Raw genomic sequence first — 26537 nt, forward strand, 5'->3', positions numbered from 1 at the left:
AGTCTTATATTAAGTTATAATGAGTTAACGGGTAGGACCGTTTGTACACAAATAGTAAATATTTAATTTTAATCTCTTTCTCTTTCTCTTTGTCACTCAGGGGTAAAGGTTTCGGATAGCTACAAAAGTAAAAATAGAAAAGAAAAATACATATGAGCTAATGCATTTGCGTGAATATCAGCATCAATGTGTCTGGTGTCTATATTTTCCTCATTCATTCATGCAAACACGTACTGTAGAATCGGTGTTTGACAGTGTCAGCACTATTAAATGTTAAAATGTTCACTGTGTGCCCTTTGCCCGGAAAATCTGCCCTATGGCGTAAACAAGCTAGAATCGGCGGGGCGCTAGGACCCTGCAGATAAGCAGGAGACTGTCGACAGGCGTATGCTAGCACTGACTGTATGCTAGCAGATACTGTTGTCACAAGAATTCATGAACTGCAATAGCAGCATAGGTTTTAATACTTTAATAGAGGTAAGAACAGACGACAGCCACCAATCTAAACAACACAACACAGTAAAGTTGCTAATAATCCCTTTCAGATATCAGCTGACAGCCAAATCGTTGTTAATATCTTTGTGTGACAAATATTAAGCTACGTAGCGTTAGCTTTAGCTGGGAGGAATCTGGGCATTTTATTAGATTAACATTTAATGACCTAACCGCTAAAGTGCTTTTCGGATGTCTGCTGGACAACAGTGCATGCTACATGATGTGTTGCCGTTTGTCGTTTACTGCTTGATCCCACCAAGTTAGGTAGTAGTGGATTAGCAAGCTAATGTTAGCTGAGAAGCTAGTACTTCAACGTGCAGTTGGGTTAATCAGTAAGATACCGATCAGTGTGAGCAAATGTCAATATGATACTCAGATAATCAATTGATGCAAGCCCATAAGATGTTGACAATGCAAATTGATAATGCACGTTCATTTTAAACGTATTACTCGGTCAGTGGAACATAGCTATGTAGTTACTGGTAATGCTATTGCATACAGCAGGAACTGGATCGCAAGAGTGACCTTATGTTAACATCAGATTTCTTGCAAGCAGTGTGGCAAATCTGTGCCAAGCTGAAAGGCCAAATTATATAATATTAAGTCATTTAAAAAAGGTAACTATTATCAGCAAAACCACTGTAGTTTATTCAGTTATTTTTAAGTTTAATCGCTTGCATTTACCAAACAATACAGCTGAAGTTACTTCCTACAGAAACAGATGTTTTCAGCGCTCAGCTGGTTATGGGAAAAGAACTTCTCCTTAAATAAAAACTGTATACGTACAGGTTATGATTGTAAGTATACATTCATAACCTGTTCATTATAAAGAGGGTGTGGGACAAAGCCATGAAATCTTGAAAAACAGGTCAGACTATTATCTGTTTGTGATCTTTTCTTTTGATCAAACAATACAGACTATCATTAGCCTTGTTTTTATAATAATCAATTGACGATTGTTGGGCCACAAGCCAGTGCACTCCTAGGGTCAATCCTAAGTTTGGGCACAGAGGGCATCTGGCATAAAATCCTTTACCAAATCAAACATACAGATTTTCAAGGATGAGATTTCCATATTGGATTGGTCGGGGAGTCTGGGTTAACAAGGACTGCCTCTGGTGCTGTTGGCCAACAGGGTACAGGTAAAAACTGTGTGCTGGAGAGGGGGGGAGGCATATTCAGTACAGCGAGAAAGAAGGAATGGCAGGAGTGTGAAGGTGAGGGTGAGGACTTTAAATGTCGGAACTATGACTGGTAAAGAGAGATTGCTGCCTGGATACATTGGACAAAGGATGCTGAATATGAAGCTGCCAGGTGGGAAGACAGGAAGACCACAAGGACAATTCGTGGATGTAGTGAAGGAGGACATGCAGAGAGTTGGTTTGACGAAGGAAAAAGCTATGGTGACCCCTAAAGGGAGCAGCTGAAAAAAGAAGACAAGTAGTCATTACATATATATGTATATGTATATATATATATATATATATATATATATATATATATGTATGTATATATATATATATATATATATATATATATATGTATGTATGTATATATATGTATGTATGTATGTATATATATGTATGTATATATATATATATATATATATACACATATATATTTATATGTATATATATAATGTCTTTTAACTGTGGTTATCTTCTCAGACTTAATCATGTCTCAGGTGGAGAAGAAGGCAGGACTGCTGAGGAGGACATCGTCCTCTAAAAAGCCCTTGAAAGAGAAGGTGGTCCTCATGTATGATGAGATTTTTGCAGTGAGTATCACAGAAAGTCAAAGAATGTCGGTGTTGAGAGTTTTGAGAAATGCATTTATGTTCAAGTGCTAACAGGGTCCTTTCTGCTTGATTTAGAAAGAAGACCCAGCAAAAAATAACCCTCGTTTCTGGGATGAACTGTTTCTTATGAAGGTAAGGAGAAAGAAGTGTGCTGCATAACAGGAAATCTCTCATGGTACACTCTGTGGTTATGTGAAGCTGCAGCAGTGATGTGATGCGCATACTTTAAAGAATGCATACTTTAGAAAAGTGGAAGTACTGATGCACAAATCAAATACACTGCAACCAAATACTGCAGAGATAAGGACTTTGAAGATTGCCAGGCAGTATAATTTGCATTTATTGTGCAACTTCTCTACTATGAATGGTTAGGCTATTGCTTTTTTTTAACAGGAGAGTAATCTGAGATTTTGAGTCTTTTTAAATGACTTATGCACCTTTAACGTTTAATTCTCCTTGCATTTCACTTAACACTTTTATCTTTTTTTCCGCAGGTGAACCTAGAGTACCTGGAGTCAAAGTTGGAGAGTGTGGATGGGGAGGACGTCCAGCGCATTCAAGACAACATCAACTCTCTGTTTCACCACTGCGTTCAGGCTCTGGGAGAGGAGCACCAGATCAAAGTGGTCAATGCCCTGCAGGTAACTATCACCTGGATTTTCAACTGCATGCACATTGTGTATATAATCATCACATTAGGAGCAATCTAAGTATGTTGATCAGGCTGTTAGCTTCTTTTTTCCCCTTTCAGTGCCTCAGAAATTATGTTAGCTTGACTCCATATTTTTACTTTATAATATAATTTCACAAAAATGTGGAAATGTATGTTGTGGTTTTTAAAAAATAAAAATATAGAGGCAGGACTAGTTAATGGCATTCTATAATGAGTGTGTTGATATGCATAATGATTGCAGTTTATAACTACAGTATTAAAGCTTAAACCTGTTAAATAATGAAACATAGTAAAACTATTTTTCTCCTTGATGCAGTAACAGGTACAATATCATTCCATGACTGTTGTTGTCTCATGCAGGATTTATGGGCCTGCGTCAGTATTGCTTTTTTAGGTCTTTCTCTATTCAGAGTGAAGTTTAAGTATGCAACCAACGCAGACGTACCCACCTGCAGTCCTCTTAAAAAACAACACCATGTAGCCTGGTGGCACTGACATTATGTAGCAGTTGAATGCTGTTTGGTTGAAAAGCTGGCTTAAACAGAAAAGGGAGCAATAGCAGAGTTCACCATGAACACCATCAAGCATGGAAAAAAAATCCGAAATCAAAACAGAACACTCAAAAAGCCCATAGATCTGTCACAGATTCATTACCCTGTGTATTATGACTTCTGTCTATCGAAACTCAAACAGGCAACCTACCTTGTTGTAAATCTTCAAAAATCTGCATAACATTTAAATATTATCAATGCAAAACGATGTCGGGTGCTTTACAGACGTGCCTTATTCATGAAACATTTCAGTCTGTTAAGCAGCCCATGTGTCCTCCTATACTTCCAGACTCTCTGTGCACTTTTTCGAGGGGTCCACCAGAAGAACAAGTCGGCGTCCGGGTTTGATATTATCAACATGCTCATGGGGTTTGATAAGGCTGAGCAAAGGATGAAGGTATGTTAGACTCTAAACAAGGAAAAATTGAGTGAAATCAATTAGTAATTAAAGATGTAAAGGGAAAGATGGGTTGAGTTGTTTTTTTGTTGTTGTTGTTTTTTTTCACTCATGCACTTCCTTGTGTTTGTGTCTCCTGCAGGACCTGATGGAGAGACTGGACAGTCTTCTCTGTGGAGACAGCTCAGAGAGTCTCAAGAGCCTTTGCCTCAAACTGTTGCTGTGTTTGGTGACGGTGAGATGGAGCATGTATAATAATTATAATTTGATATGCTTGTTCTGCTGTTGCACAAAATGTGACAGCTGTTGAAATATTGTGTTACAGGTAACAGACAATATTAGCCAGAACACTATACTGGAATATGTGATGATCAATAGCATCTTCGAAGCCATTCTTCAGGTAAATCATTTGCATAGAAAATATAATTCTGTGATTTTCAGTTATATTTTGAAATCGTCTTTCCTCTGCTCTGGTCTATTCATCTTTGCTCTCCGTCTTTTTCCTGATCAGATTCTGTCAGATGTATCCAGCAGAGGGCAGCATGGTTATGATGCTGTGGTGCTCCTGGCTCTCCTGGTGAACTATAGAAAATATGAGGTCTGTTTGATGTGCATATGCTGACTTTTGACTATGCTAGTGTTTCTTGATATAAAGTTTTTCTACAATAGTCATGAACTCCAGTATAAAGCCCATGTGAGACCGACCGGGTTGTGTATCCAAAAGCAGAGATCAACCTCCTGTTCTCTGACTAATATCTTTTTGGAAACTGATATGTATCTCTTGCTGTAAAGTCTAAAAATTAGAAGATATGTTAGAGGCAATTATTACTCTCTAAACACAGCAACAGTAGAGAATAATAGGTAAAAATAAGTCAGAGGAAGAAAATAACTTGGGCGTTTTAAATCATGTTTCCAGAATAATAATGGTGCCAGACTCTGATTAGTTAAGCCAATGTGGATGAGGGGTAAAACAGTGGGGTAAAACAGTTACAGGCTGACTGTTTCTATTGTAGTCTTACTTTGATGCCATCTTGGGTGCATGGTTGACAAAAATTTGGGGGGCAAAAGGAATAATATTCCAGCATCCATTTCCCGCACTTGGTATATATTTTAAAAACTTTTTTTTTTTAAATCAAAGCCCTTCTTGCCTAGCCTGACCAGTTGAATGTTGCAGGTTGTTAGTGTATGTACTGGGTAGGAGGCTCTTGAGTTAGTAAGTTATAATAAATAAAGAATGGTCCTTCATGGGTCTTTAATAATAAAGTATTTACTTTTCCTTTCCTGTTATAGTCTGTGAATCCATACATTGTAAAGCTCTCCATTGTGGATGATGAACCAACACTAGATGTAAGTATGCTGTCACGAGCTGTTCTTTGTAATTGCAGAATAGCCAGCCTGATGTAGGTGGTCTTTACATCAGACAGATAATCAAAGCTTTCACTGACACCTTGAATGTTTTTCTTTTCCAGGGAATGGGTATGGTTGTCCACCAAGCTCTGACAGAATATAACAGGTGAGATTTAAAAACTTCCATTTGTCAAAAAAGTGTTTTTAATGATGCAGTACATAGTGTGCTGAGGGTGTTGGTACCATCAGTTTAGTTTGATGTATCCTGCAAATGTTCTATTTCTATTCTCCTTAAAAGAAAACAGGCCTTTATAGCTTTAGTTATTTATATCTGACAGCTTTCTTTGGGAGTCTGTAATGTTTTTTGGATGAGGAAAGGTTCAGATATTAAAATGCTGTGTGTGAAGGTCTTGTCTGTCTGCGTGCGTAGACAGACACATCAAAATGATGGATGGTGGCTCAATGCACTTCATTGTTTTAGTGTATAAACTGATTGCCCGTAGATAATAAACTGCAGAGAGCAAAAGGAGGTGTTAGGTAAATGTGTGTTAGGTTAGGCAGGGCTGTTTTTATTGCTCTCTTTTGTGGCTTACCTGCCACAAATTGTTAATTTGTCATTCGCTCCTCTTTTTTTGTTCTTTCTACTTTCTGTCCATCTGGTCTTTTTCTCTTTTTAGGCAGTACAAAGACAAAGAAGAGGAGAACCAGGGTGGCTTCTTCTCTACCCTCACTAGTATGGTGGGCAGCATGTTTATAGCAGATGCTGACGAAAAGCTCTCCGTACAGTAAGTGGAAAGCCGTTTCACTTCCTACATCAGACAGATTCATTGTTCTTTATACTCAAGTTAAAAGTAACAGGACAGAATTGGAGTACGAATGAACAGGTTGGCTGCAGTACTATAAACAAAGGGAAGACACTCTGATATTAATAAGTATAACAATGTGTTATACTTATTACAATGTGTTACATGGAGTTTTAATATCTCTAAGTCCATCTGTCAGAACCTCAGTTTCATTAATAAAACAAGATTTATCTGGTAAAATTTTGATATCTCGTCATGTTATTTCATCATTTAGATGCATGGACTTGCATGGAATTAAATCACTATTTTTGCCCATCAGTCCATATCCAGTAAGCCATAATAAAACACAGAAGCATTTGAGTGTGGCCTTTGTCTAAACCACTTAGGCAAAGGCACTATAATTTTGCTTTTGCTCCATTTGCATCCATTTTTTCAGGTGGTGAGTAGACCAGGTGCTCCTCTGAAATAGTGCTTGTGTCATCATATTAGAGGATTTACTTGCGCTTGTCTTGCTTTGTTGCTCATTTTCAGTTCGAGTCTTGCAGGAATTAAAGTCTTTATATTATACTGGACCTTGGTTTAGCTTTTCAGTTAATGCTGTCTCTGAAATAAGTTCCATTTTTAGCTACTTTCTCCTTCTGTTTAAGCCATCTTCATTCTCATTGGATGCCCCTTGCAAACAGAACATTTTTATAACAGGTGGACGGGGCTTCTGGATTCACAGACAGATGTGTGCTTAAGATGGCCATAGTAGGGATACACGCTCTCTGTGACATCATATCAAAATAGGAAATCATTCTGAAACTGAGTGTTGAGATCAGTCTGCTGTGTATAGACAGCTACTGTATAATTCTCTCAGTCACTTCAGTCTTGCTGATTTACCACCAAGGCCTGATGCTTGTCCCCCTTCTAGGAGGTTCTCTGATCTCTGCATTAGGGTTAGGGGTTAGGGTTTTTCTTACACCCTTTTTACTTTGTTATTTATTTTGAGTTTTGAGTTAAGGATGAACTCCTGAAAAAGTCTTGTTGTTTCAAATTTCTTGCATCTCACAGGTTTTGGGCTGCTGTGCTTGTGGGTTTATAAATCATTTGTACGCTTCTTCTGGTCTATTACTCACCACAACTTTACAGCAGATGTTGTAGGAACTTTATTGGACTTCATGGCTTGGTATACAATCACTTTTTCACTATGAGTTATTTAGTCTAGACTGACGGGGAAAAATATATAGCAGTATACAATATAACTTTTATGTGGTATGATGTTTTTGAAGAAAGTAGAAGATAAAAACTGTTGCATTGTTTAGCACAGACAGTTTGGCTCAGGCCAACTAACTTTATATGTTTAAAACTGCAGTCAAATACTTGTGTTCATAATCAGTATACTTACTGTTGTTTTACATGACTAATGTCCCAATTTCTATCAACATAAAAATGGACAATGCATTACGAGGGGATTTAGGAAATGATTTATTATTCTGTTCAAACATTGTGCAGTAGTTAATGACACAGAAAATTAAAAAAGTGACCTGCTGATGCGTGAAGCCATTGTTAAAATACTTTGAGCAGCAGAGCTTTTCCAGCTGTTCCTTGAGTTTGACTGGATCAAAGGCTGGAACGCTCAGTCCACTATTTTGTGAAAATTTGGATATTTATCCAATAAAAAAGTGTGCTCTCTCTAACTAACTTAACTTTCATTTCAAGGACAAATGAGGCGATTCTGCTGGCACTCTATGAGGCTGTGCATCTCAACCGCAACTTCATCACTGTCTTAGCACAGGTAACATATAACACTTGTTTTGTGATCTTCTGTGCTCACAGCTTTTGGATGCTAGAGGTCAAGTAAAAGTTATTCCACCCCTTACTTTTTCTGTAATTTTTTGCGTTGATATCTTTATGTCTGCGTTGTAACTCACAGAAAGTTAGTAAGAAAAAACCTTCTCTTCATTTGTGATTTAATTTAAAGAGAAGGTCCCTCAGGTCCTAAGGTTCTCAGACCGCAATGAGAATTCAGAAAACGTTGAGTTTTATTATTTAATCTTTAGCAAACCTTATCATTTACCTCCTCTCAAGGCTGAAATCCTTTTATTCTTAAATTTTCTGCTACACATGGTATCTGTGAGGTGACTTGCCAAAAACGACTGATGCACAGACCAGTGGTTAAGAGTAGAAGCGGAAACAGGCATCACTTTTTATGTGTAAGTGGGCATTTTATCATGAGGAGACCTTTGAAAGAACCAACCCAGGGAAGGACAGCCATGTGTTGTGACTGGCTGTGCTGTGAGTGAAATAGAAGAGAGAAAAAAGAGAATATAGAGAGACGAATATAATATAGAGAGACTATGGGAGGTAATTACATGCATTTGTTGTATATAAAGGCTTCAGAAGGGAAAAGATTGGACTTGCTTCCAATTTAATGTGTTTTGCTCTTTTTAGTATAAATGTCTTGATAAGAGTGAAGCGCTTGAGCTAACGAGGTAAATAAATATTTAGGAATGGTCCAAAGAAGGCAGCCTCAGGCCCAGCTCACAAATGTGTTGCTTTTTGCAGTGTTGTACTTATTTACATATCTCAGGGTAAATGAAGAGATTAGGTGAATGATTAGTGCATCATTCTGTAGATGTTTCACTCTCCTAAACGTAATCTGTCTCCACTAATCTTCTTGTTTTCTCACTGACTCAGCTTTTCTTTACATTATGAGACTCTAGGCAAGGTAATCACTGTTAATGAGGTGTTTTTATGTGTGTCATGTCTTTCCACAGAGCCATCCTGAGATTGACATTGCCGTCACACCTACCACCACTACTCCGACCACCCCTACGACACCACTTGGCACAACGCCGCCCTCCCTTGACAGTAAGCCTTACACTTAATATTTTGATTCAGACACGCGTAGACTCAGAAAAGCTTACATGATGTCAGGGGCATTAATCATTGGTTTTGGAGGGCAACTCTCACTGGCTTTCTATCACTGTTTGGGAGCACATTTTAAAGTTTCTAGAAAGAGTATTTGTCTGTTGACTGCAGTCGTCAGTCAACAGACAGTTTTAAAGGCATTGTCTGGAGGTTGTTACAGAAAGTAGATTGAATGGACTCAGTAACAGGATTCGGTTTTTTAACCTCAAAAAAATGTAACTTTGTCATCTATGATAAAAAACAACGACCCTTCAAAGCACCTGAAGAGGCTGAAAGCACTGCAAAGGTCTCTAAAGCTTTTGGGCGTTAATGGTCTCTGCTTCTTTGCGTCCATTTAATCGTAACTTTTAATATGCATTTTTAAACACTCCCTTTGAATCTGGCAGCTTTTGTTCATGTTTGCTTTTAAACACTCAAAAGCAAAGAGGCAAAAATAAAAAATACAGTTTGAGCTTTTTACCTGATAAAATAGAGTTTGTAATACACAAATGGCACTTGATTTATTACACCTTAATAAGTGAATTATTAATACTACTTCAGCTGCTTAGTAATCTCACTTTGAAAAGGAGTTCATAACTCCCACTTCAGCTTTTGTGGATGGTGTATGTTGATGCTGGCACATTGAAAAGCAGCTCATTTGGCATGCACATGTGCTGTAACTGTTAAAAGGTACATGTTTCTATCTCTGGCTAGCTTCAAACCCAAGAGCCATTTTCTATATAAAATATTAACCTCCAGCTTCAAATACAAATGAGAGTTTCACATGCAGTGTGCATCATGGAAAGTTGAGAGTTCGTCAGCCCTGAGGTCTTTTGTGTGGAACATATATGTGCCTTGTAATCACATGTCAGGAATATGCATTTCCTTCTACAGTCGAGCCTCACACGATAATATACTGATGGTGTGAAATCTTTTTGGTTTTTTGGTGGCATGCCTGCTGTGTGCTGAGGAAGAAGGAAACAAAGGAGGGTTTTATGGGGTGGAGGGACATGACCAGCTCATCATTTAACCATGAGTCAAGCTGTATGTTTCAGAGAGCAGAGATTTTTAAATGGATGAAAATGCTTGTCTAGTCTGCACAGTTAAATACAGTAGCTACAGTAATGGCAAAAACACATTACTTTTTGTGCTTGAATGAACACTCCTTTTACCCAAACAATTTAGCTGCTGTTTTATCCCAAAAGGCTGAGTCTGTTCATCTGGATGTAGCAATTTCAGTGGGAGAAATGTTTCGTCACTCATCCGAGCGACTTCTTCAGTCTCAGCTGACTGCAGGTTCCCAAAACCTTATAAACAGTACATTTGCACAATGACTGAAACCAGCCCACTGAATGAACAGTGGGCTGTGAGGTCAAACAGCTACGTCCAGATGAACAGAATCAAAATTTTGGGATTTACTTACCTGGATGATTGAGCATGCATCAAGACAGCTGTTGTTTTAGTGTCATGCTGTTGTTAATGTTGGCTTTAAGATGGGCTCAGGTTTCATGGAGAGTCATAATTTAAAGACTGGGACGAACTTCAAAATGTCTGACTTTTTTTTGCAAAAAAAACTCAAGCATGAGAGTTACTCCAGAAAACAACAGGAGTAACTCTGTTGTTTTCTGGATTCACAGTAAATCTGAAAACAAAGAAATTAGTTTGACTGTTATTTTTTTTGAACCCTAGTGATGATGTTTATCTGTAGTGTCATTTCTACATTTGCTTTATAGTGATGAATAACCCAGAACTGCCTCTGGATCCCAACCTGCAGACCAGCAACCTTCTCATCACCTTCCTCAAGTATGCTTCCATTGTAATGCAGGATACAAAAGGTAACAAAAAGATTTAAATCCTCTTTCTCTTTGTCTCTGCCACTCTACCTTCTTATACTCATTCATTCTGGTAATTTTAATGTCATCTTTGTCCAAAAGTGTCCCCACTGTTATAGCTGTTATAGCTGTAACTGTTATAGCTGTCATCATGTTGTGGGTTGTTTATATTTAGTCCTTTTATCTGTTTTTGTTTTCAAAGATGAGCACCGACTCAACAGCGCCAGACTGTGCCTGATTATTCTCACCTGCATAGCTGAGGTATGAGAACCTACCGTCCTGCAACAAATGCCACCGTCCACATTCTCCATCAACCTGACCATCTTTGTATTAATCCTTCCCTGTACGATAGGACCAGTATGCTGATGCCTTTCTTCATGATGACAATATGAACTTCAGAGTCAGTCTCCATCGAATGGTGAGTTCATGGCCGTGTTAGTGACACTCAGTGAGGATAGAAGAAATTACAAGGTGCGATCCGAAAGTCCAGCCTGTTTCTGTTATGCGTGATCAGCGTACATCGTGGTCGTTTCCATGAACAGGTGTTAGAAGTAACTTTCCTGAGTCAGGATTTTGTGTGACAGTGCACGGTCAACAATGGGATCTGTGTTGGACAGGTTTTTCTGACCACTTGTGTGTGGACATTTGTGATTTGTATGGTCTCTGTGAATGACCCAGTGTTAATGTAATAAACCTGCACTGTCAGTGGAAGATGTTGCACTCTAAGGGGGCACATCAAGTCAGGATGGTGACCCAGGCTGTGATCGTCACTCTTTTGATTGTTCACAGGGTTGAAAACTGAATTCTTTCCCTAGGGTCACACTTTTTACTGCATGTTCTATTATAACATCTTGCAGCACAGAGTAATCCAAATGTTACACAGTGGCACAGTGAATTCTACACGTTAAAAATGTGCGCTGGTTCGTTTCTCCCCACTAAGATATTTTTAACTACCTACTTGCCTTCCCTCGCCTGATATTACTCCCTCTGATTGCTTCCTCTTGTGCATCAAAGATAGTTCATGCTTACAGAATGAGATCTCTAAGGAGCATTTCAAGTGTGGACACTGGGTGGGGTATATGGTGTCTGCAGTTGGTTGGAGGTTTCTACTGTTTTAGTTTTTTACTTAATTACTCTGTGACAAGAAACTGAAACATATAATCAGCTGCTTCTTGAGTGAATCTCGTTCTGTAGCTAAACTCAGACTCCATCATTTTGGACTTCAGCTGGCAGCTGTAGACCTTGTTCTTCTCTGCAGCCTCTGTGAGCTGAGAATAGCAGTGCATGGAAAAATTGCCCACTGCTACAGATTCTGGTTAGTGTGGCCCTCTTGCTCACTGACCTCCAGACCAGAAGGAGGACTGGTGACACTTCAAAACAGTAGAACTGGAGTCCCTCCCACAAATCCTCTTTGTGAAAACAGCTAAATGAAATTGACATATAGCACAAAAGCAACCTGGCCAGTGAGCTATCTGGTAGGAAAAACATGAGATAGGCAGTGACTGAACTCCGACACTAAGAGGGAAGGGATAGAATCACAATGAAGTTACTCTCTTAAAAGTTGTACTTTGACTGTGACTGCTCTCTGGAGTCTGCTGATTATCTGCTCTGTGTCACTTAACAATAAATAACATACAGCTGTAAAAACATTACAAAACTGCAAAGTAGGCTTGTCTTGTACAATTATAATTATTAAAATTACAGAGTATCTGTGCATATTTACATATTTTTCTATTTCTGTATTTTCAGCCTATGAGGCACAGGAAAAAAGCAGTGGACAAGAACATCCCGTCACGGCCGCTGGTGTGTGCTGTTCTAGGTATGAAGAGTGTTTTAGCACTTGTTTACTATGAATTCAAATCAGCAATGATATTTGTTAGCGGTAAGGCCTAATAAGGCCTAACTTCTGAGTTTTTGCATCAATTAAACCTCATCGCAGTCAAAGGTCATGCATTTTAACAGTTATCTTTTGTGCAGATCTGATGGTGGAGTTTATTGTTACTCACATGATGAAGGATTTCCCCATGGATTTATACCTGTGAGAACACATTAAATTACACATATATCATTATGACTCATCCATCATCAAATGCCTTTAACCAGAGTTTCTTGTCTTATTTCCTGTGCAGGCGCTGTGTGCAGATCATCCACAAACTCCTTTGTTACCAAAAGAAATGTAGAATCAGATTACACTACACCTGGAGAGAGCTTTGGTCAGGTAATGATACCTCATCTTCTCGCTTATGTACTGTTTGTCAGAAAATAAGCCCCATTCAGATAGGATTTATTTCTCAGGGGGAAATACGGTGAATTTAATGAAATGCCTGCTGATTTTTTTTATATATCACAGGTTATCTCATAATTTAAATCCCAGTGTCCTTGTATTTTAGAGTCAATCTCAGCTTTTCCATTTTCATCCCAGTTTTTGTGAATTAGTGAGCTGATAATACTATTTAGTTCAAAGTACAGTCCCTCAGAGCTCTGAAGAACAATATCCAATTTATGACCTTTTCACAGAGATAAGTAGATAAGTTTTAGATAGTAGATAAGTACACCCTTATTGCTGTCAGAGTTAAGAAGCTAAGTAGCACCCAGGTGCTGCTAATCAAATCCACTTGATTGTTGATCATTTGCAAGCATGACCACCTCTATGAAAGCAGAAGTTTTAGTTATTTGCTTGTATGGCGAATTCAGGTGTGTTAACACAATACCGCAGTCTTCCCACGAATGAACGTTCAAGTAGATTTAACCCAAGGTCACCTTAGACTCTACAGGCCTCAGGTAGCATGCAAAATGTTAAAGTTCACGACAGCTGGAAAAAAACTGTGAAAATAAGGATTGTTTGGAAGGATTGCCAGGAGAAATTGTGAGGTGGCATCTGTTGGATCTGAACGAAGATTTTAAGACTTCTGGAACAATGTTCTCTGAAGACAAGAGATTAAAGTGGGGATGTTTGGCTATAATTCAAAACACTACATTGGGTCAAATGCCAACACACCATATCAGCACATGTCATACCAACTGTCAGCATGGTGGTGGAGGGATGATGATATTGGTTTATTTTGCAGGGACAGGACCTGGGCACCTTGCAGTTGTTGAGTAACCATAAACTCTTTTGTATAACACAGTATTCATACTCTAGAGTCAAATGTAGGGACTTCTGCCCAACAGTTAAAGATTTTGGTTCATGAAACGGGGCAATGTGTCACGGGGTGCCGAGGCAGGCCGTGTGTGAATATTAATGGACCCAAAATGCAGACTGCTTCAGTTGTGAGCGAGCTTTATTAACAAAAGGGAAAACCAACGAGAACGAGGAGGAGGAAAACCAAACCCTAAGAATAAACTAAACTGGGAAAAGCTACACAAAAACTAACCTAAAACCTTGAGGTGAGAAACGTAGATGCAGGGAGAATACACCAGGACATGACGGGGAGCAACACAGACGAACCAGCAATCACTAAGACAAAAGACACGACTGAAATACACTCAGAGAACACAGGGAGATTACACACAGGTGGGGGACACAGCTGGGAGAGATTAACCTGACGAGACAAGGGAGGCAAACAGAAAACACTCACATCAGACGCAGACCTTCACAATAAAACAGGAAACACATACACACAAAGACACAGACTAGCAAACGCGGACTTAACACAGGAGTAGACGGCAGAACAGAACAACACTAAACAGGAGGAAGAACAGAACCAAAATGATACTAATAGAAAACACAAAACGCTGGGTCAAAAGGACCCAGGATCATGACAGTACCCCCCCCTCAAAGGCTGGCCCCAGACAGCCCAAAACAAGAAAACCAAGAAACGCCCAAAAACAGAAAACAACCCGACCAGGGCGGGCGGTGGGGGTCCAGGACGGAGGGCTCGAGGCAAAACCAAAACAGGAGCACAAGAGGGACAAAAAACCAAAAGCAAAACACGAGCCAGCACCAAACAACAACAAAAGAAACACACTGGAGCCCAAGGAAACAGAGTCCAAAACAGAAAAGTTCAGGGGGCCGGCCAGGGGGCCGACCGCACAGGAGTCCAAACAGTTCCGGGGGCCGACCGTGCGGAAGGCCACGGTGGCGATGTGGACCCAGGTCAGGGGCCGGCCCGGGGCCGACAACCCAGGAGCCCGGACAGTTCAGGGGCGGCCGTGAGGACGGCAGCGGCGACGACCCAGGCGGAGGCGGTCCGGGGCCGCCACGACGGCGATGTCGCCTGGCCAGTGGCCTGGAAGGTGGCCAGTCAGCTGCGGACCCCGACGGGTAGGACCAGGCGACGCTGCAGACCCGACGGGCTGGACCAGACGACGCTGAAGACTCGGAGGCTGGACCAGGCGAGGCTGATGAGGCCGCAGGTGATGGCGAGGAAGCCGGAGGCGATGAGGCCGCAGGTGACGGCGAGGAAGCCGGAGACGATGAGGCCGCAGGTGACGGCGAGGAAGCCGGAGACGATGAGGCCGCAGGTGACGGCGAGGAAGCCGGAGACGAAGAGGCCGCAGGTGACGGCGAGGAAGCCGGAGACTAAGAGGCCGCAGGTGACGGCGAGGAAGCGGAGACGAAGAGGCCGCAGGTGACGGCGAGGAAGCCGGAGACTAAGAGGCCGCAGGTGACGGCGAGGAAGCCGGAGACCTAAGAAGGGCGCGCAGGTGACGGCGAGGAAGCCGGAGACTAAGAGGCCGCAGGTGACGGCGCGAGGAAGCCGGAGACGAAGAGGCCGCAGGTGACGGCGAGGAAGCCGGAGACGAAGAGGCCGCAGGTGACGGCGAGGAAGCCGGAGAGACTAAGAGGCCGCAGGTGACGGCGAGGAAGCCGGAGACGAAGAGGCCGCAGGTGACGGCGAGGAAGCCGGAGGCTAAGAGGTCGCAGGTGACGGCGTGGAAGCCGGAGACGAAGGCACTGCAGCTGGCGGCGTAGATGGTGAGGCTGCAGCTGGCGTGAATGAAGAGGCGGCATCAGGCATGGAAGCCAGAGACGGAAGCGCTGCAGGCGGCGGCGCTGCAGGCGGCGGCGTGGAAGCCGGAGGCGGCGGCGTAGATGGTGAGGCTGCCGCTGGCGTGGATGGTGAAGCTGCAGCTGGCGGCGGCGTGGAAGCCGGAGACGGAGGCGCTGCAGCTGGCGTGAATGAAGAGGCGGCAGCTGGTGTGGAAGCCAGAGACGGAAGCGCTGCAGGCGGCGGCGTGGAAGCCGAGGCGGCGGCGCTGCAGCTGGCGGCGGCGTGGAAGCCGGAGGCGGCGGCGCTGCAGCTGGCGGCGGCGTGGAAGCCGAGGCGGCGGCGCTGCAGCTGGCGGCGGCGTGGAAGCCGGAGGCGGCGGCGCTGCAGCTGGCGGCGGCGTGGAAGCCGGAGGCGAGGCGCTGCAGCTGGCGGCGGCGTGGAAGCCGGAGGCGGCGGCGCTGCAGCTGGCGGCGGCGTGGAAGCCGGAGGCGGCGGCGCTGCAGCTGGCGGCGGCGTGGAAGCCGAGGCGGCGGCGCTGCAGCTGGCGGCGGCGTGGAAGCCGGAGGCGGCGGCGCTGCAGCTGGCGGCGGCGTGGAAGCCGGAGGCGAGGCGCTGCAGCTGGCGGGAAGATGAGGCTGCACCTGGCATGAATGGTGAGGCTGCAGCTGGCGGCGTGGAAGCCGGAGACGGAGGCGCTGCAGCTGGCGGCGTGGAAGACGGAGACGGAGGCGCTGCAGCTGGCGGCGTGGAAGCCGGAGACGGAGGCGCTGCAGCTGGCGGCGTGGAAGCCGGAGGCGCTGCAGGCTGGACGGGTCCCTTGGATCCTCCAGCGGAGACCAGAGACGAAGGCCGGAGCGGTCCCACGGACCCTCCAGCGGAAACTTGAGACGAAGGCCGGAGCGGTCCCTCGGACCCTCCAGCGGAGACCAGAGACGAAGGCCGGAGCGGTCCCACGGACCTCCAGCGGAAACTTGAGACGAAGGCGAGCGGTCCCTCGGACCCTCCAGCGGAGACCAGAGACAAAGGCCGGAGCGGTCCCTCGGACCCTCCAGCGGAGACCAGAGACAAAGGCCGGAGCGGTCCCTCGGACCCTCCAGCGGAGACCAGAGACAAAGGCCGGAGCGGTCCCTCGGACCTCCAGCGGAGACCAGAGACAAAGGCCGGAGCGGTCCCTCGGACCCTCCAGCGGAAGCCATCAGCAAGCCAGCGGTCATGGAGGCCACTAGCAAACACGAAAGTAGAGGGTGCTGTGCTGAGCACTGGCTCTGCTCAGACAGCGCTGACACGGAGTTATTCTCTGAGGGCTGCTTAATCTTCAGGGGTCCAGAACCAGCTGGGGACTGAAACCTAGCTTCTGGGAGGCCCTGGAGTGCATAACGGTGCCTGAAGCAGCTAAAGTGCGAGAAACCCTGGCTGGAACTTAGACTTTCTCCCTGCATGGAGTGAATGAGTGAAACTGGTAATACTGGAACCTGTACTGCAAGTAACGGTGACACTGGAAGCACAGGGGCCTGAACTACAGGAGCCTGACCTACAGGGGGCACTGGAGACCGAACCGAAAGTGACACTGGAGACACTGGAGGCACAGAGGCCTGGACTACAGGCGGCACTGGGGCCTGGACCACAGGCGGCACTGGGGCCTGGACTACAGGCGGCACTGGGGCCTGGACTACAGGCGGCACTGGGGCCTGGACTACAGGCGGCACTGGGGCCTGGACCACAGGCGGCACTGGGGCCTGGACTACAGGCGGCACTGGAGGCTGCACTGAGGGTGAAGCTGGGGCACTGGGGCCTGGACTACAGGCGGCACTGGAGGCTGCACTGAGGGTGAAGCTGGGAGCACTGGAGGCTGCACTGAGGGTGAAGCTGGGAGCACTGGAGGCTGCACTGAGGGTGAAGCCGGGAGCACTGGAGGCTGCACTGAGGGTGAAGCTGGGAGCACTGGAGGCTGCACTGAGGGTGAAGCTGGGAGCACTGGAGGCTGCACTGAGGGTGAAGCTGGGAGCACTGGAGGCTGCACTGAGGGTGAAGCTGGGAGCACTGGAGGCTGCACTGAGGGTGAAGCTGGGAGCACTGGAGGCTGCACTGAGGGTGAAGCTGGGAGCACTGGAGGCTGCACTGAGGGTGAAGCTGGGAGCACTGGAGGCTGCACTGAGGGTGAAGCTGGGAGCACTGGAGGCTGCACTGAGGGTGAAGCTGGGAGCACTGGAGGCTGAACTACAGGTGACGCTGGGAGCACTGGAGGCTGCACTGAGGGTGACACTGGGAGCACTGGAGGCTGAACTACAGGTGACGCTGGGGGCACTGGAGGCTGAACTACAGGTGACGCTGGGGGCACTGGAGGCTGAACTACAGGTGACGCTGGGGCACTGGAGACTGAACTACAGGTGACGCTGGGGCACTGGAGACTGAGCAGAGTGTGGCACCGGAGACTGAGCTGACGGTGAGTGAGCGACTGACACTGGAGACTGAGTGGAGAGTGGCTGCGTAGCAGCTAACTGAGCTAAGAATGGCTGAGCAGGCGATAAGCTGTTTACATTGTTATCCGTCGCACAACACACTGCCCCGGAACAAACAGTTCCACAATCCACAATGGAAAAAGAGTCCTCACTCACCACAGCCGGCGATTTAGAAGTCCGAACGTCCGGCTGTGGGGTGGCGCGCCGGCGGCGCGATCGACATTTCTTCCCCGCAGCCGGCTCCGACAGGCGGGTAAACTCGCATCCTGCAGGTGAGGCTGACGCGGCTGCTCGGGTGGCTGGCTGTTGCTGCTGGACAAAGTCCGATATTTCCCGAGCTCGCGCCGCCTCCCGGGCTTCATACAAGTTGGCCAATAAGTCCGAACATCCTCTGACCTGGCGGAGATAGGGATTTCTCTGAGGATTTCCTCAATGCCATTTATCCCCACGATCCTAGCTCTCATGTTCGAGGTGTGGGTTATCCACTCGACCAGGCGTTGGACTCGCATCAGATCGCTCTCCCGGGTAAGTCCGCTGGATCCATGTCGTGGCTGGTTCGTACTGTCACGGGTGCCGAGGCAGGCCGTGTGTGAATATTAATGGACCCAAAATGCAGACTGCTTCAGTTGTGAGCGAGCTTTATTAACAAAAGGGAAAACCAACGAGAACGAGGAGGAGGAAAACCAAACCCTAAGAATAAACTAAACTGGGAAAAGCTACACAAAAACTAACCTAAAACCTTGAGGTGAGAAACGTAGATGCAGGGAGAATACACCAGGACATGACGGGGAGCAACACAGACGAACCAGCAATCACTAAGACAAAAGACACGACTGAAATACACTCAGAGAACACAGGGAGATTACACACAGGTGGGGGACACAGCTGGGAGAGATTAACCTGACGAGACAAGGGAGGCAAACAGAAAACACTCACATCAGACGCAGACCTTCACAATAAAACAGGAAACACATACACACAAAGACACAGACTAGCAAACGCGGACTTAACACAGGAGTAGACGGCAGAACAGAACAACACTAAACAGGAGGAAGAACAGAACCAAAATGATACTAATAGAAAACACAAAACGCTGGGTCAAAAGGACCCAGGATCATGACACAATGATCTCAAGCAAGGAGCAAATCTAAAACAGAATGGCTAAAAAAGAAAAGAGTCAAGGTGTTGCAGTGACTCATTCAAAGTCCAGACTTCAACACAATTGAAATACTGTGGTGGGAGCTTAAGAGAGCTGTGCATAAACAAATGCCCACAAAACTCATTGAACCAAACCAAGTTTGCAAAGAAGAGTGGCCCAAAATTGCTCCACAGTGATTTGAGAGATGGTTAAAGTCAAACTGAAAATGAATTTGAAGTTAAATTTGAAGTTATTGCTGCTTAAGGTGGGTTTACAAGCTACTGAATCATTGGATGTATTTACCTAGAGTCATGTGAAAAGTTCTTTTTCACATGACTGTTGATGTATATACCAGAAAATAAGTAAATGCACAACAAGTTACTTTTAACTTATGTTTAAATGACCTGAGAGACAACATATGATTTAAAATGTTTGATTTGCTATATTTATATCACCTCACGAGCTGAGCAAATAGTTCCTGCTTTTGCAAAACAAACACAATTTCCTTCTAAAGTGTTGTTTTGTAAATGTATTGCATCATTGAAACCAGATAATGAGTCTCTAAAGAAAGCACAATCCATCCTCGTGGCCTTGTTTTCAGCCTGGTCAACAAACAATAGGATAACATTTCAGCTTGTAATGGCCTCATCGCGCTGTGTCTCATTAGAATACAGATTCCTCTAATCAGACCAATAATCAGCTTAATTCCCTGAATAACCCCGACTCTCTTTCCCTGGTGGAGATAATAGCGTACCATGAAATGACACTGGAGAGAAAAATGAATTCGATTGTTTGTCTTCTTTTAGCATGTTGCTGTGCCAACTCGTGTTGGAGCTTTTTTTGTGTGTGCACATTTTGGTTCTTCTCGTGGGTTTTGTTTGCCTCAATAAAAGCTTGTGAAGAGGCTAGATTTGGTGTTGAAAAGACCCCCCCTCCTGTGATTCCATTATCTACCTTAATAAAGCTGCACACTAAGGAAAGCAGTCTGCTGCCATATGCCTCTGCTGCTAGATGATTAGCAACGCTCCTCAGTATTTCATTAATGCAAGCATGTCTCCCTCTGCATTAGCTCTTATCAACCTGCTGAAGTTCCTGCTGTCAAATGAGACCACACTGCTGGCCAAGCACAACATCTTTCATCTGGCCTTGCTGGTGAGAATCATACACTGTTAAAAAAACATGGAGGCACAAGACCAGACCACAAACCACAGCGAGGACTGGTTTAATAGAGATGCTGTATGTGTAAGAGTTAGTAAGAAGACAGATTCTAGTAGTGGCGCTTCAACCACGAATCTAAACAAATTTTATTAGTTTGTCCAAGGAGATTAAAAGCACCAAACAGATGCGGTGTAAATGTAATTTCCCTTTATAAATCCTATTTTTGGTTTATTTTTCTCTTGTTGGGTACTTTCTATAAATGCACTGTTCAGCTAATCCTAATGTGTGTCTCTTTATCCAGGTAGTAAACCTGTTCAACATGTTCATAACTTACGGCGACACATTCCTGCCCACCTCCAACAGCTACGACGAGCTGTACTACGAAATCGTACGAATGCATCAGGTCTTCGACAACCTCTACTGCATGGGTACGTAACCTCATGCTTGAGTTTTGACATTTTTTTTAAAGCATTCATGAACTATTTAATACGCACAGCCACCTTTATACAGCCTTAATCCTAAAAATGAGGAGTTAGAATCAGAATCAGAATCAGAATCAGAAAGGGTTTTATTGCCAAATGTTGAGCAGGTTTACAACATTAGGAAATCGCTGCGGTACTTAGTGCAAACATACTGTCATATAACGCTTAAATAAACATAAAAATAAAAATTAAAAGTGCTACGAGTTACGTCCAAATGTGATTTTGTGTATTTCTGTCATTCTCTGCTTTCCAGTTTTGAGAGTTTCAACTAACACAGGCCAGTGGAAGGAGGCAGCCAGTAAAGTCACACATGCCCTTGTCAATGTTCGGTAATCACACAGCCACACATCCGCACTCACACTCTTTACTCTGATTTCTGTATCCTAAGAAGGAGAAATGAGTCATACTGGATTGAAGGAACTGAAAGTGAGCGAAGTCTTCTGAGCTGTAATTTGGGTTCTCTACCCACTGACTTTTTTTAGTCCCCTAGGCCCCTCTATTTTATAAATTTTAAGCTTTTATCTCCTTCACCCCAACCTCACACAGATATTGTACTTGGTCTCTTCCTCAAATCTTTTCCCTGTAATCTCCCTTTCCTCCTCCATCTTCTCTGGGGAGATGATCCTCTGAGGTCACCCTGGCTCGAAGGCCCCAGAGGGCAGCCGTATGAACAGGATAGTCCTAGAGGATTTAGCGACTGCAGTGGGCTCCTGATAGAACAGCATCCCTGTGTAAAAACGCAGTCAGAAGAGCTGAAGTGAAGGCTGGGAGTATAACAGGAGTAAATGTTGAAAGAATGGAAGAATAAATACACAAAGACAGAATTCTAAAGAATTCACAGAAGATGGTCTTATAATGAACTTAAATGAAAGGACCAATCCCATTTTACTCAGTTTGTTTATTCCACTATAGGCTGGCTTCCCATACATAAATGACAGCAGAATTACCACTGCCGAGAATCCTCTGCATGTTTGTCACTATAATCTGTTTGATATATGACGCAGCCTAAGCCAGTACAAAATAAGCCATTTAATCTCTCAGTTGTGCTTAGTGCATCAACTCATACTTGAGCTATAAAGCAGTTTATTTCTCGGAAATAAATGCTAATGATGGAGAAGATTGCCTCTGAATTTAGATTTGATTCCCTGGTGTATCCAAACAATATAAAGGAGACAGTGACATGGAATGTATCAGAAGTGAGTTTTCTGTTAACAGACACTCTGCAAACTGTATTTTTTAGGACACGTTCTGTCAAAAAATACAAATTTCAGATATTTAAACCTTTAATATAATTTAATTATCAATTATTATTTGAACCTAAATAAGATGTTGTGCCACATATCATAGCCAAATGTATTTGGACATCCCTGCTTTCAGCAGATTTCAAACAACCTGTCAAGGATATCAGGTTTGATCCTTGTAGCCTATATGCTGATTATATCTGTTGAACTGGGGCCAAGAGGCACAGCTGTTCTTCCTCTGCTATGTATTTCCATTCTGAGCTGCCCTTGATAAAATCTGGAGGATGCATCACACAAACATGCTTTTCTTGACATAACCCAGATAGACTGTGGCAGGAGCTACCTCTTAAATCATGCAAAACATTTTGTTTTGTCCAATCTTTGAACCTCTTTTGCATTGGTCATTTTTAATCTGGGACAACATCGGACGGTGTACAGTATGGACAGTGTCAGAGTACATTTTGACTGGCACTGTTTCTTTGTTTTGGGTCACGACTCAGTTTCAACTATTATTCAATTATTATTATTAGCTATTATTATCAGCTATTAGCTATTAGCTATTGGTTTAGAAAGATATTTGAGACATTCTTCCACATTAAACCATCTAATTTATTTTCCCCCGTGTCCCAGACAGTGGAACAAGTGTGGAATATTTGTTTCATTGTAGCTCATAACTGCTGCCTGCTGTGCTAGTCAGATTGTTGTTTTTTATTTGATCATTTAGCTAACTAGCTAGCCTGGGCCCTTCCTGCCTCTTTAGTCCTTCAGCTCTGGATCTCCACCTGGCACTCAAGCTCACAGCTGCTGGAGCAGGTGGAGAACTGGTTTATGTGGCGCTACACAGAGCTCGCCAAGGCTTCAGACAAGGGCTAACATCAGCAGCTGCAGTGAATGATGATGAAGGTGGAGTTAATCCGCAGGATAGGAAACTTGCTATAGAGCAGCTGATTTATTGCTCAGTTTTGTGCTGTAACAAAGTATTTGGTGGATAAAAGAGTTGGAGACAGAAGCCGAATTATTGATTAAGTCATTCAACAAACATACACATACATGCGCATGGATATCCCTTTATCTCCCATGTCTTTTTTAAAAAGTGTTTTTGCTCTTTTCTTCCAGGGCCATAATCAACCACTTCAACCCCAAGATTGAGTCATACGCTGCAGTGAACCACATCTCTCAGCTGTCAGAAGAGCAGGTAAACACTTTGCCTGACTAAAAGTTGTATGTGAATAAAAATGAACTTCCATATCGTCTCGGGGCCATTTGGGCTGAACTCCAGTGACATGTCACTCTTGTTCTTTCAGAAGAAAATCTTCTGAATTTGTCAGTAAACAATGAACAAGGCTGAAGTGTTTGAGGAAAAGCTCACTGAGTTTTGTTTTTTGGGGGAAAAAAGCCTGTTCATCAAGACGTAGTTACAGCAGTGTGGCAGAAACGAATGACTCGAACATTGGTTATGGTGATGAGACGCACAGAAAAGCAGTTGTTATCACACACATCGCTGAGCTTCAAACTCATCATGGCAGATTCAGGGAAACATTACACTGAAAGGCAGGCTTGAATTATTCTCATTTGAGATTTTATTGTACATCAAATACAGCAAATGTTGCCATTTCTCTGGTGTCTGCAGCTGCTCTTGTAGAAATAATGACAATTTTTCCACATAGTTTGCAAACACAAACAGAGTGTGGATCGAGTCATTAAGCAGAAGCGCTTGGGCGACTTTTGAAACAGTAATTTTTGGAAATACGTGAGCCGGGACTGGAAGGAGGCTGAACTGATATGAGCTCTATAAGCTCCATTTAAGACTCGTGTGAAGTCTTTCGCGATGAAAAACAGCGAGAAAAAAACTTTATTTTTTTGTACTTGATAAGAAGTGATGGATTTGGTCATTATTCTCTCCAATTACCTCTCTGCTTTTATCTACTAGATTTATTCACAACAAAGAGGAATGCCAGAAGGTAACTCAGGTGTCAATGAGCTGCGGCTGGTTTTATGTTATTTTTCACCTTTGGTATTAACAGCCTTTTCGTTAGATGCAAGGGGTTGAACAGCAAAGATTGAGTTGAAGCTGCGGTTGGTCCATAAATTAGTCATTTCAGGTCAGTTATTCAAAACTGACCGTAGGTGTGGATGTGAGCGTGTGTGGTTGTCTGTCTGTATTTGTTAGCTCTGTAGTGGACTGTCGACCTGAAAAGTCAGTTGATTGTTTTTAAGAGCTGACACTTTCCAGCTGTCCACTATGTGTAAATTGATACAGACAGAGGAAAGCTGGAAATGTTTAAAAATGATTTTCTTTATAGACAGGTTAAGAGTAACGCTGGAAAAAACTTTTACTTGGCTTCTCCTAATTTTAGGCTTTAACTGCTTTTGTACATATGTGGCTGGCTTGGCTTAGGCACAACACATCACGTCTCAGCTGTCCAAAACACGTTTCTGCTTTGTGAGTGAATGAACTGCAGAGCAGCATGAACACATGAACACACGCTGACAGTGAGAGGCTGAAGATGCTAAGACCTGTCCAAACCGTCTGACTCAGCTTTGTCATAATGACATTGTGCAGACCTCTGCAGGATACTGTTTAAAACATTATAAAAGGCCATTAATATAATTTTATGTGTTTTTATGTTTTAAGATTAATGCCCATTGTGCTTTCTCTGCACAAAGTAATTACAAGTTGTAACTCAAATCTAGAGCAAAAAACATGGTCCCTATTGGGATTAATATTTCGGTTAGCGTGTTTATGCCGGCTGAATAATTACTCTGGTTGTAAATTACAAGATCAGCCACAACCAGGGCAGCTTTTCAGTAGCTGTATGCAGCTGGTGACTCAAATATATGCAACAGAATAGAGATAAAGAAAGCAGGAACACATGACATCTATAGAGTCAGCTCTTTTCTTTTCTCTCGTCTGCTTCTGTCCCCCGCTCTTTGTTTTTCAGTGAACTGAAAGAAACTTTGAATTTTGATCCCTCAGTCTTTTGGCATTCTGTCCTAAACACACATACACACACATCAACACACACAACCCCCTGCTCTCCAACCCTCTGGAGCGACTTCATTCTCTACAGTGACACCAGAAGACGGATGGCCTCCAGAGACACGCAGCATTGAAACAAGTTGCTGTACGCTCTGTTCCTCTCTCAACGCACGAAACTGGACTACAATACTAGAGTAAAACACATTAAAAACCTGCTTTTTTAGTCCATGCATCAAGATAGAGACAGTGACAAGTGCGTGCACACAATCACATCTGCTTAGACACTGAGACAGTTGCTTAGCTGATTCAAAAACACGTACGCAGAATGCACACGCAAGTGCTTATCTCCCTTTGTTTTAACAATCATACACTTTCCTTTAATTCACCTTTTTCCCTTTACCTTATATCAAAACTTTTGATTCTGAACAGTTTGCCATATCGTTCGATTTTTTCTTCTTTACTCCTTTTTGCGTTAGTTTGGTTTACTATTCAAACCTACCACCGCCTTTTCATACAGAGAGGAGGGAGATGGAGAGGGAGGGAGGGAGCGAGAGAGAGATATGGGTATGAATTTTTCATCAGTGTACCACCAGAGGTTGAAGTAAAAACAACAGCACTTTTTATTCACAAGCAGAGTCGTAGATTTATTAGAGAACGCTCTTCTGCTCTCAGCCTTTAATAAGTCTAAAAATGTTGATTCAGCTGGATAGTAAATAAGCTGCCATGGCTAAAAGAGAATTATGTTATGCATAAATGAAATAAGACCTATATGTAAGTTAACATATGGGTGTTTAATGTATGAGTGTTCATGTTTGTGGAGCCTCTCTGAGAAGCATGACAAAGTGCAGCTCATGTTCTTTGCTGTGAATTTTTCATGCCGTGTGGAGTCTTTCTGGAGCATTAATAAAAAAATGAAAAAGGTCTGGTTAGTGGCTATTTCACAGCTGAAAGGTGTGGAGAATCTCTGTATAATTACCTCTGATTTAAGCCAGCCTTCTTATCTCAGCTGGACATTAGCTGAGGCAACTCTTTCCTCTGCATATGTAACCACAGTTTATACACACCTACTGACGATTCTGCATTACTAGCTTGAAACTTTCATCGTGAAAATGCTTTTAATCCGTGAGTCTTAACACTCTGCTCAACAACAAAGTAATTAAGCAGCTACAGTTGAATAAGCCTGTTAGAGTCCCAACTGAAGGCGCGGAAAGCAGTGAGAAAGTGGGACAGGAGAAATAATCTGTCAATAAAACCTTGTTTTTCTAAATGACATGTGAAACGGTTCATTACAGTGAGGCATGTTATCGCTGGAAAAAGTCGGAGAGGAACCAAATGTTGCGTTGCAACTCTGAAACAC

The 26537-nt window shown here is 43.4% G+C and overlaps 1 protein-coding gene across 2 annotated transcripts in view; it reads left to right on the forward strand.

Moving 5' to 3' along the window:
* The first annotated feature begins 350 nt into the window (after window positions 1–350).
* armh3 (armadillo like helical domain containing 3) overlaps window positions 351–26537 on the forward strand; it is a 28847-nt gene continuing 2660 nt past the window's right edge. For both annotated transcript variants that reach the window (XM_031753533.2, XM_039613677.1), the window contains exons 1-23: window positions 351–477; window positions 2163–2272; window positions 2369–2425; window positions 2788–2934; window positions 3807–3914; window positions 4057–4149; window positions 4240–4314; window positions 4426–4512; window positions 5205–5261; window positions 5384–5427; window positions 5939–6046; window positions 7766–7841; window positions 8824–8917; window positions 10690–10791; window positions 10991–11049; window positions 11141–11206; window positions 12538–12607; window positions 12766–12826; window positions 12918–13006; window positions 20389–20471; window positions 20779–20905; window positions 21213–21288; window positions 23317–23395. In XM_031753533.2, the coding sequence (XP_031609393.1) occupies window positions 2171–2272; window positions 2369–2425; window positions 2788–2934; window positions 3807–3914; window positions 4057–4149; window positions 4240–4314; window positions 4426–4512; window positions 5205–5261; window positions 5384–5427; window positions 5939–6046; window positions 7766–7841; window positions 8824–8917; window positions 10690–10791; window positions 10991–11049; window positions 11141–11206; window positions 12538–12607; window positions 12766–12826; window positions 12918–13006; window positions 20389–20471; window positions 20779–20905; window positions 21213–21288; window positions 23317–23395 (1860 nt within the window). In that variant the 5' untranslated portion in view covers window positions 351–477; window positions 2163–2170. The remainder of the gene's footprint in view (window positions 478–2162; window positions 2273–2368; window positions 2426–2787; window positions 2935–3806; window positions 3915–4056; window positions 4150–4239; window positions 4315–4425; window positions 4513–5204; window positions 5262–5383; window positions 5428–5938; window positions 6047–7765; window positions 7842–8823; window positions 8918–10689; window positions 10792–10990; window positions 11050–11140; window positions 11207–12537; window positions 12608–12765; window positions 12827–12917; window positions 13007–20388; window positions 20472–20778; window positions 20906–21212; window positions 21289–23316; window positions 23396–26537) is intronic.

Source organism: Oreochromis aureus, linkage group 6 (assembly GCF_013358895.1).
Source record: "Oreochromis aureus strain Israel breed Guangdong linkage group 6, ZZ_aureus, whole genome shotgun sequence".
NCBI lineage: Eukaryota > Metazoa > Chordata > Actinopteri > Cichliformes > Cichlidae > Oreochromis > Oreochromis aureus.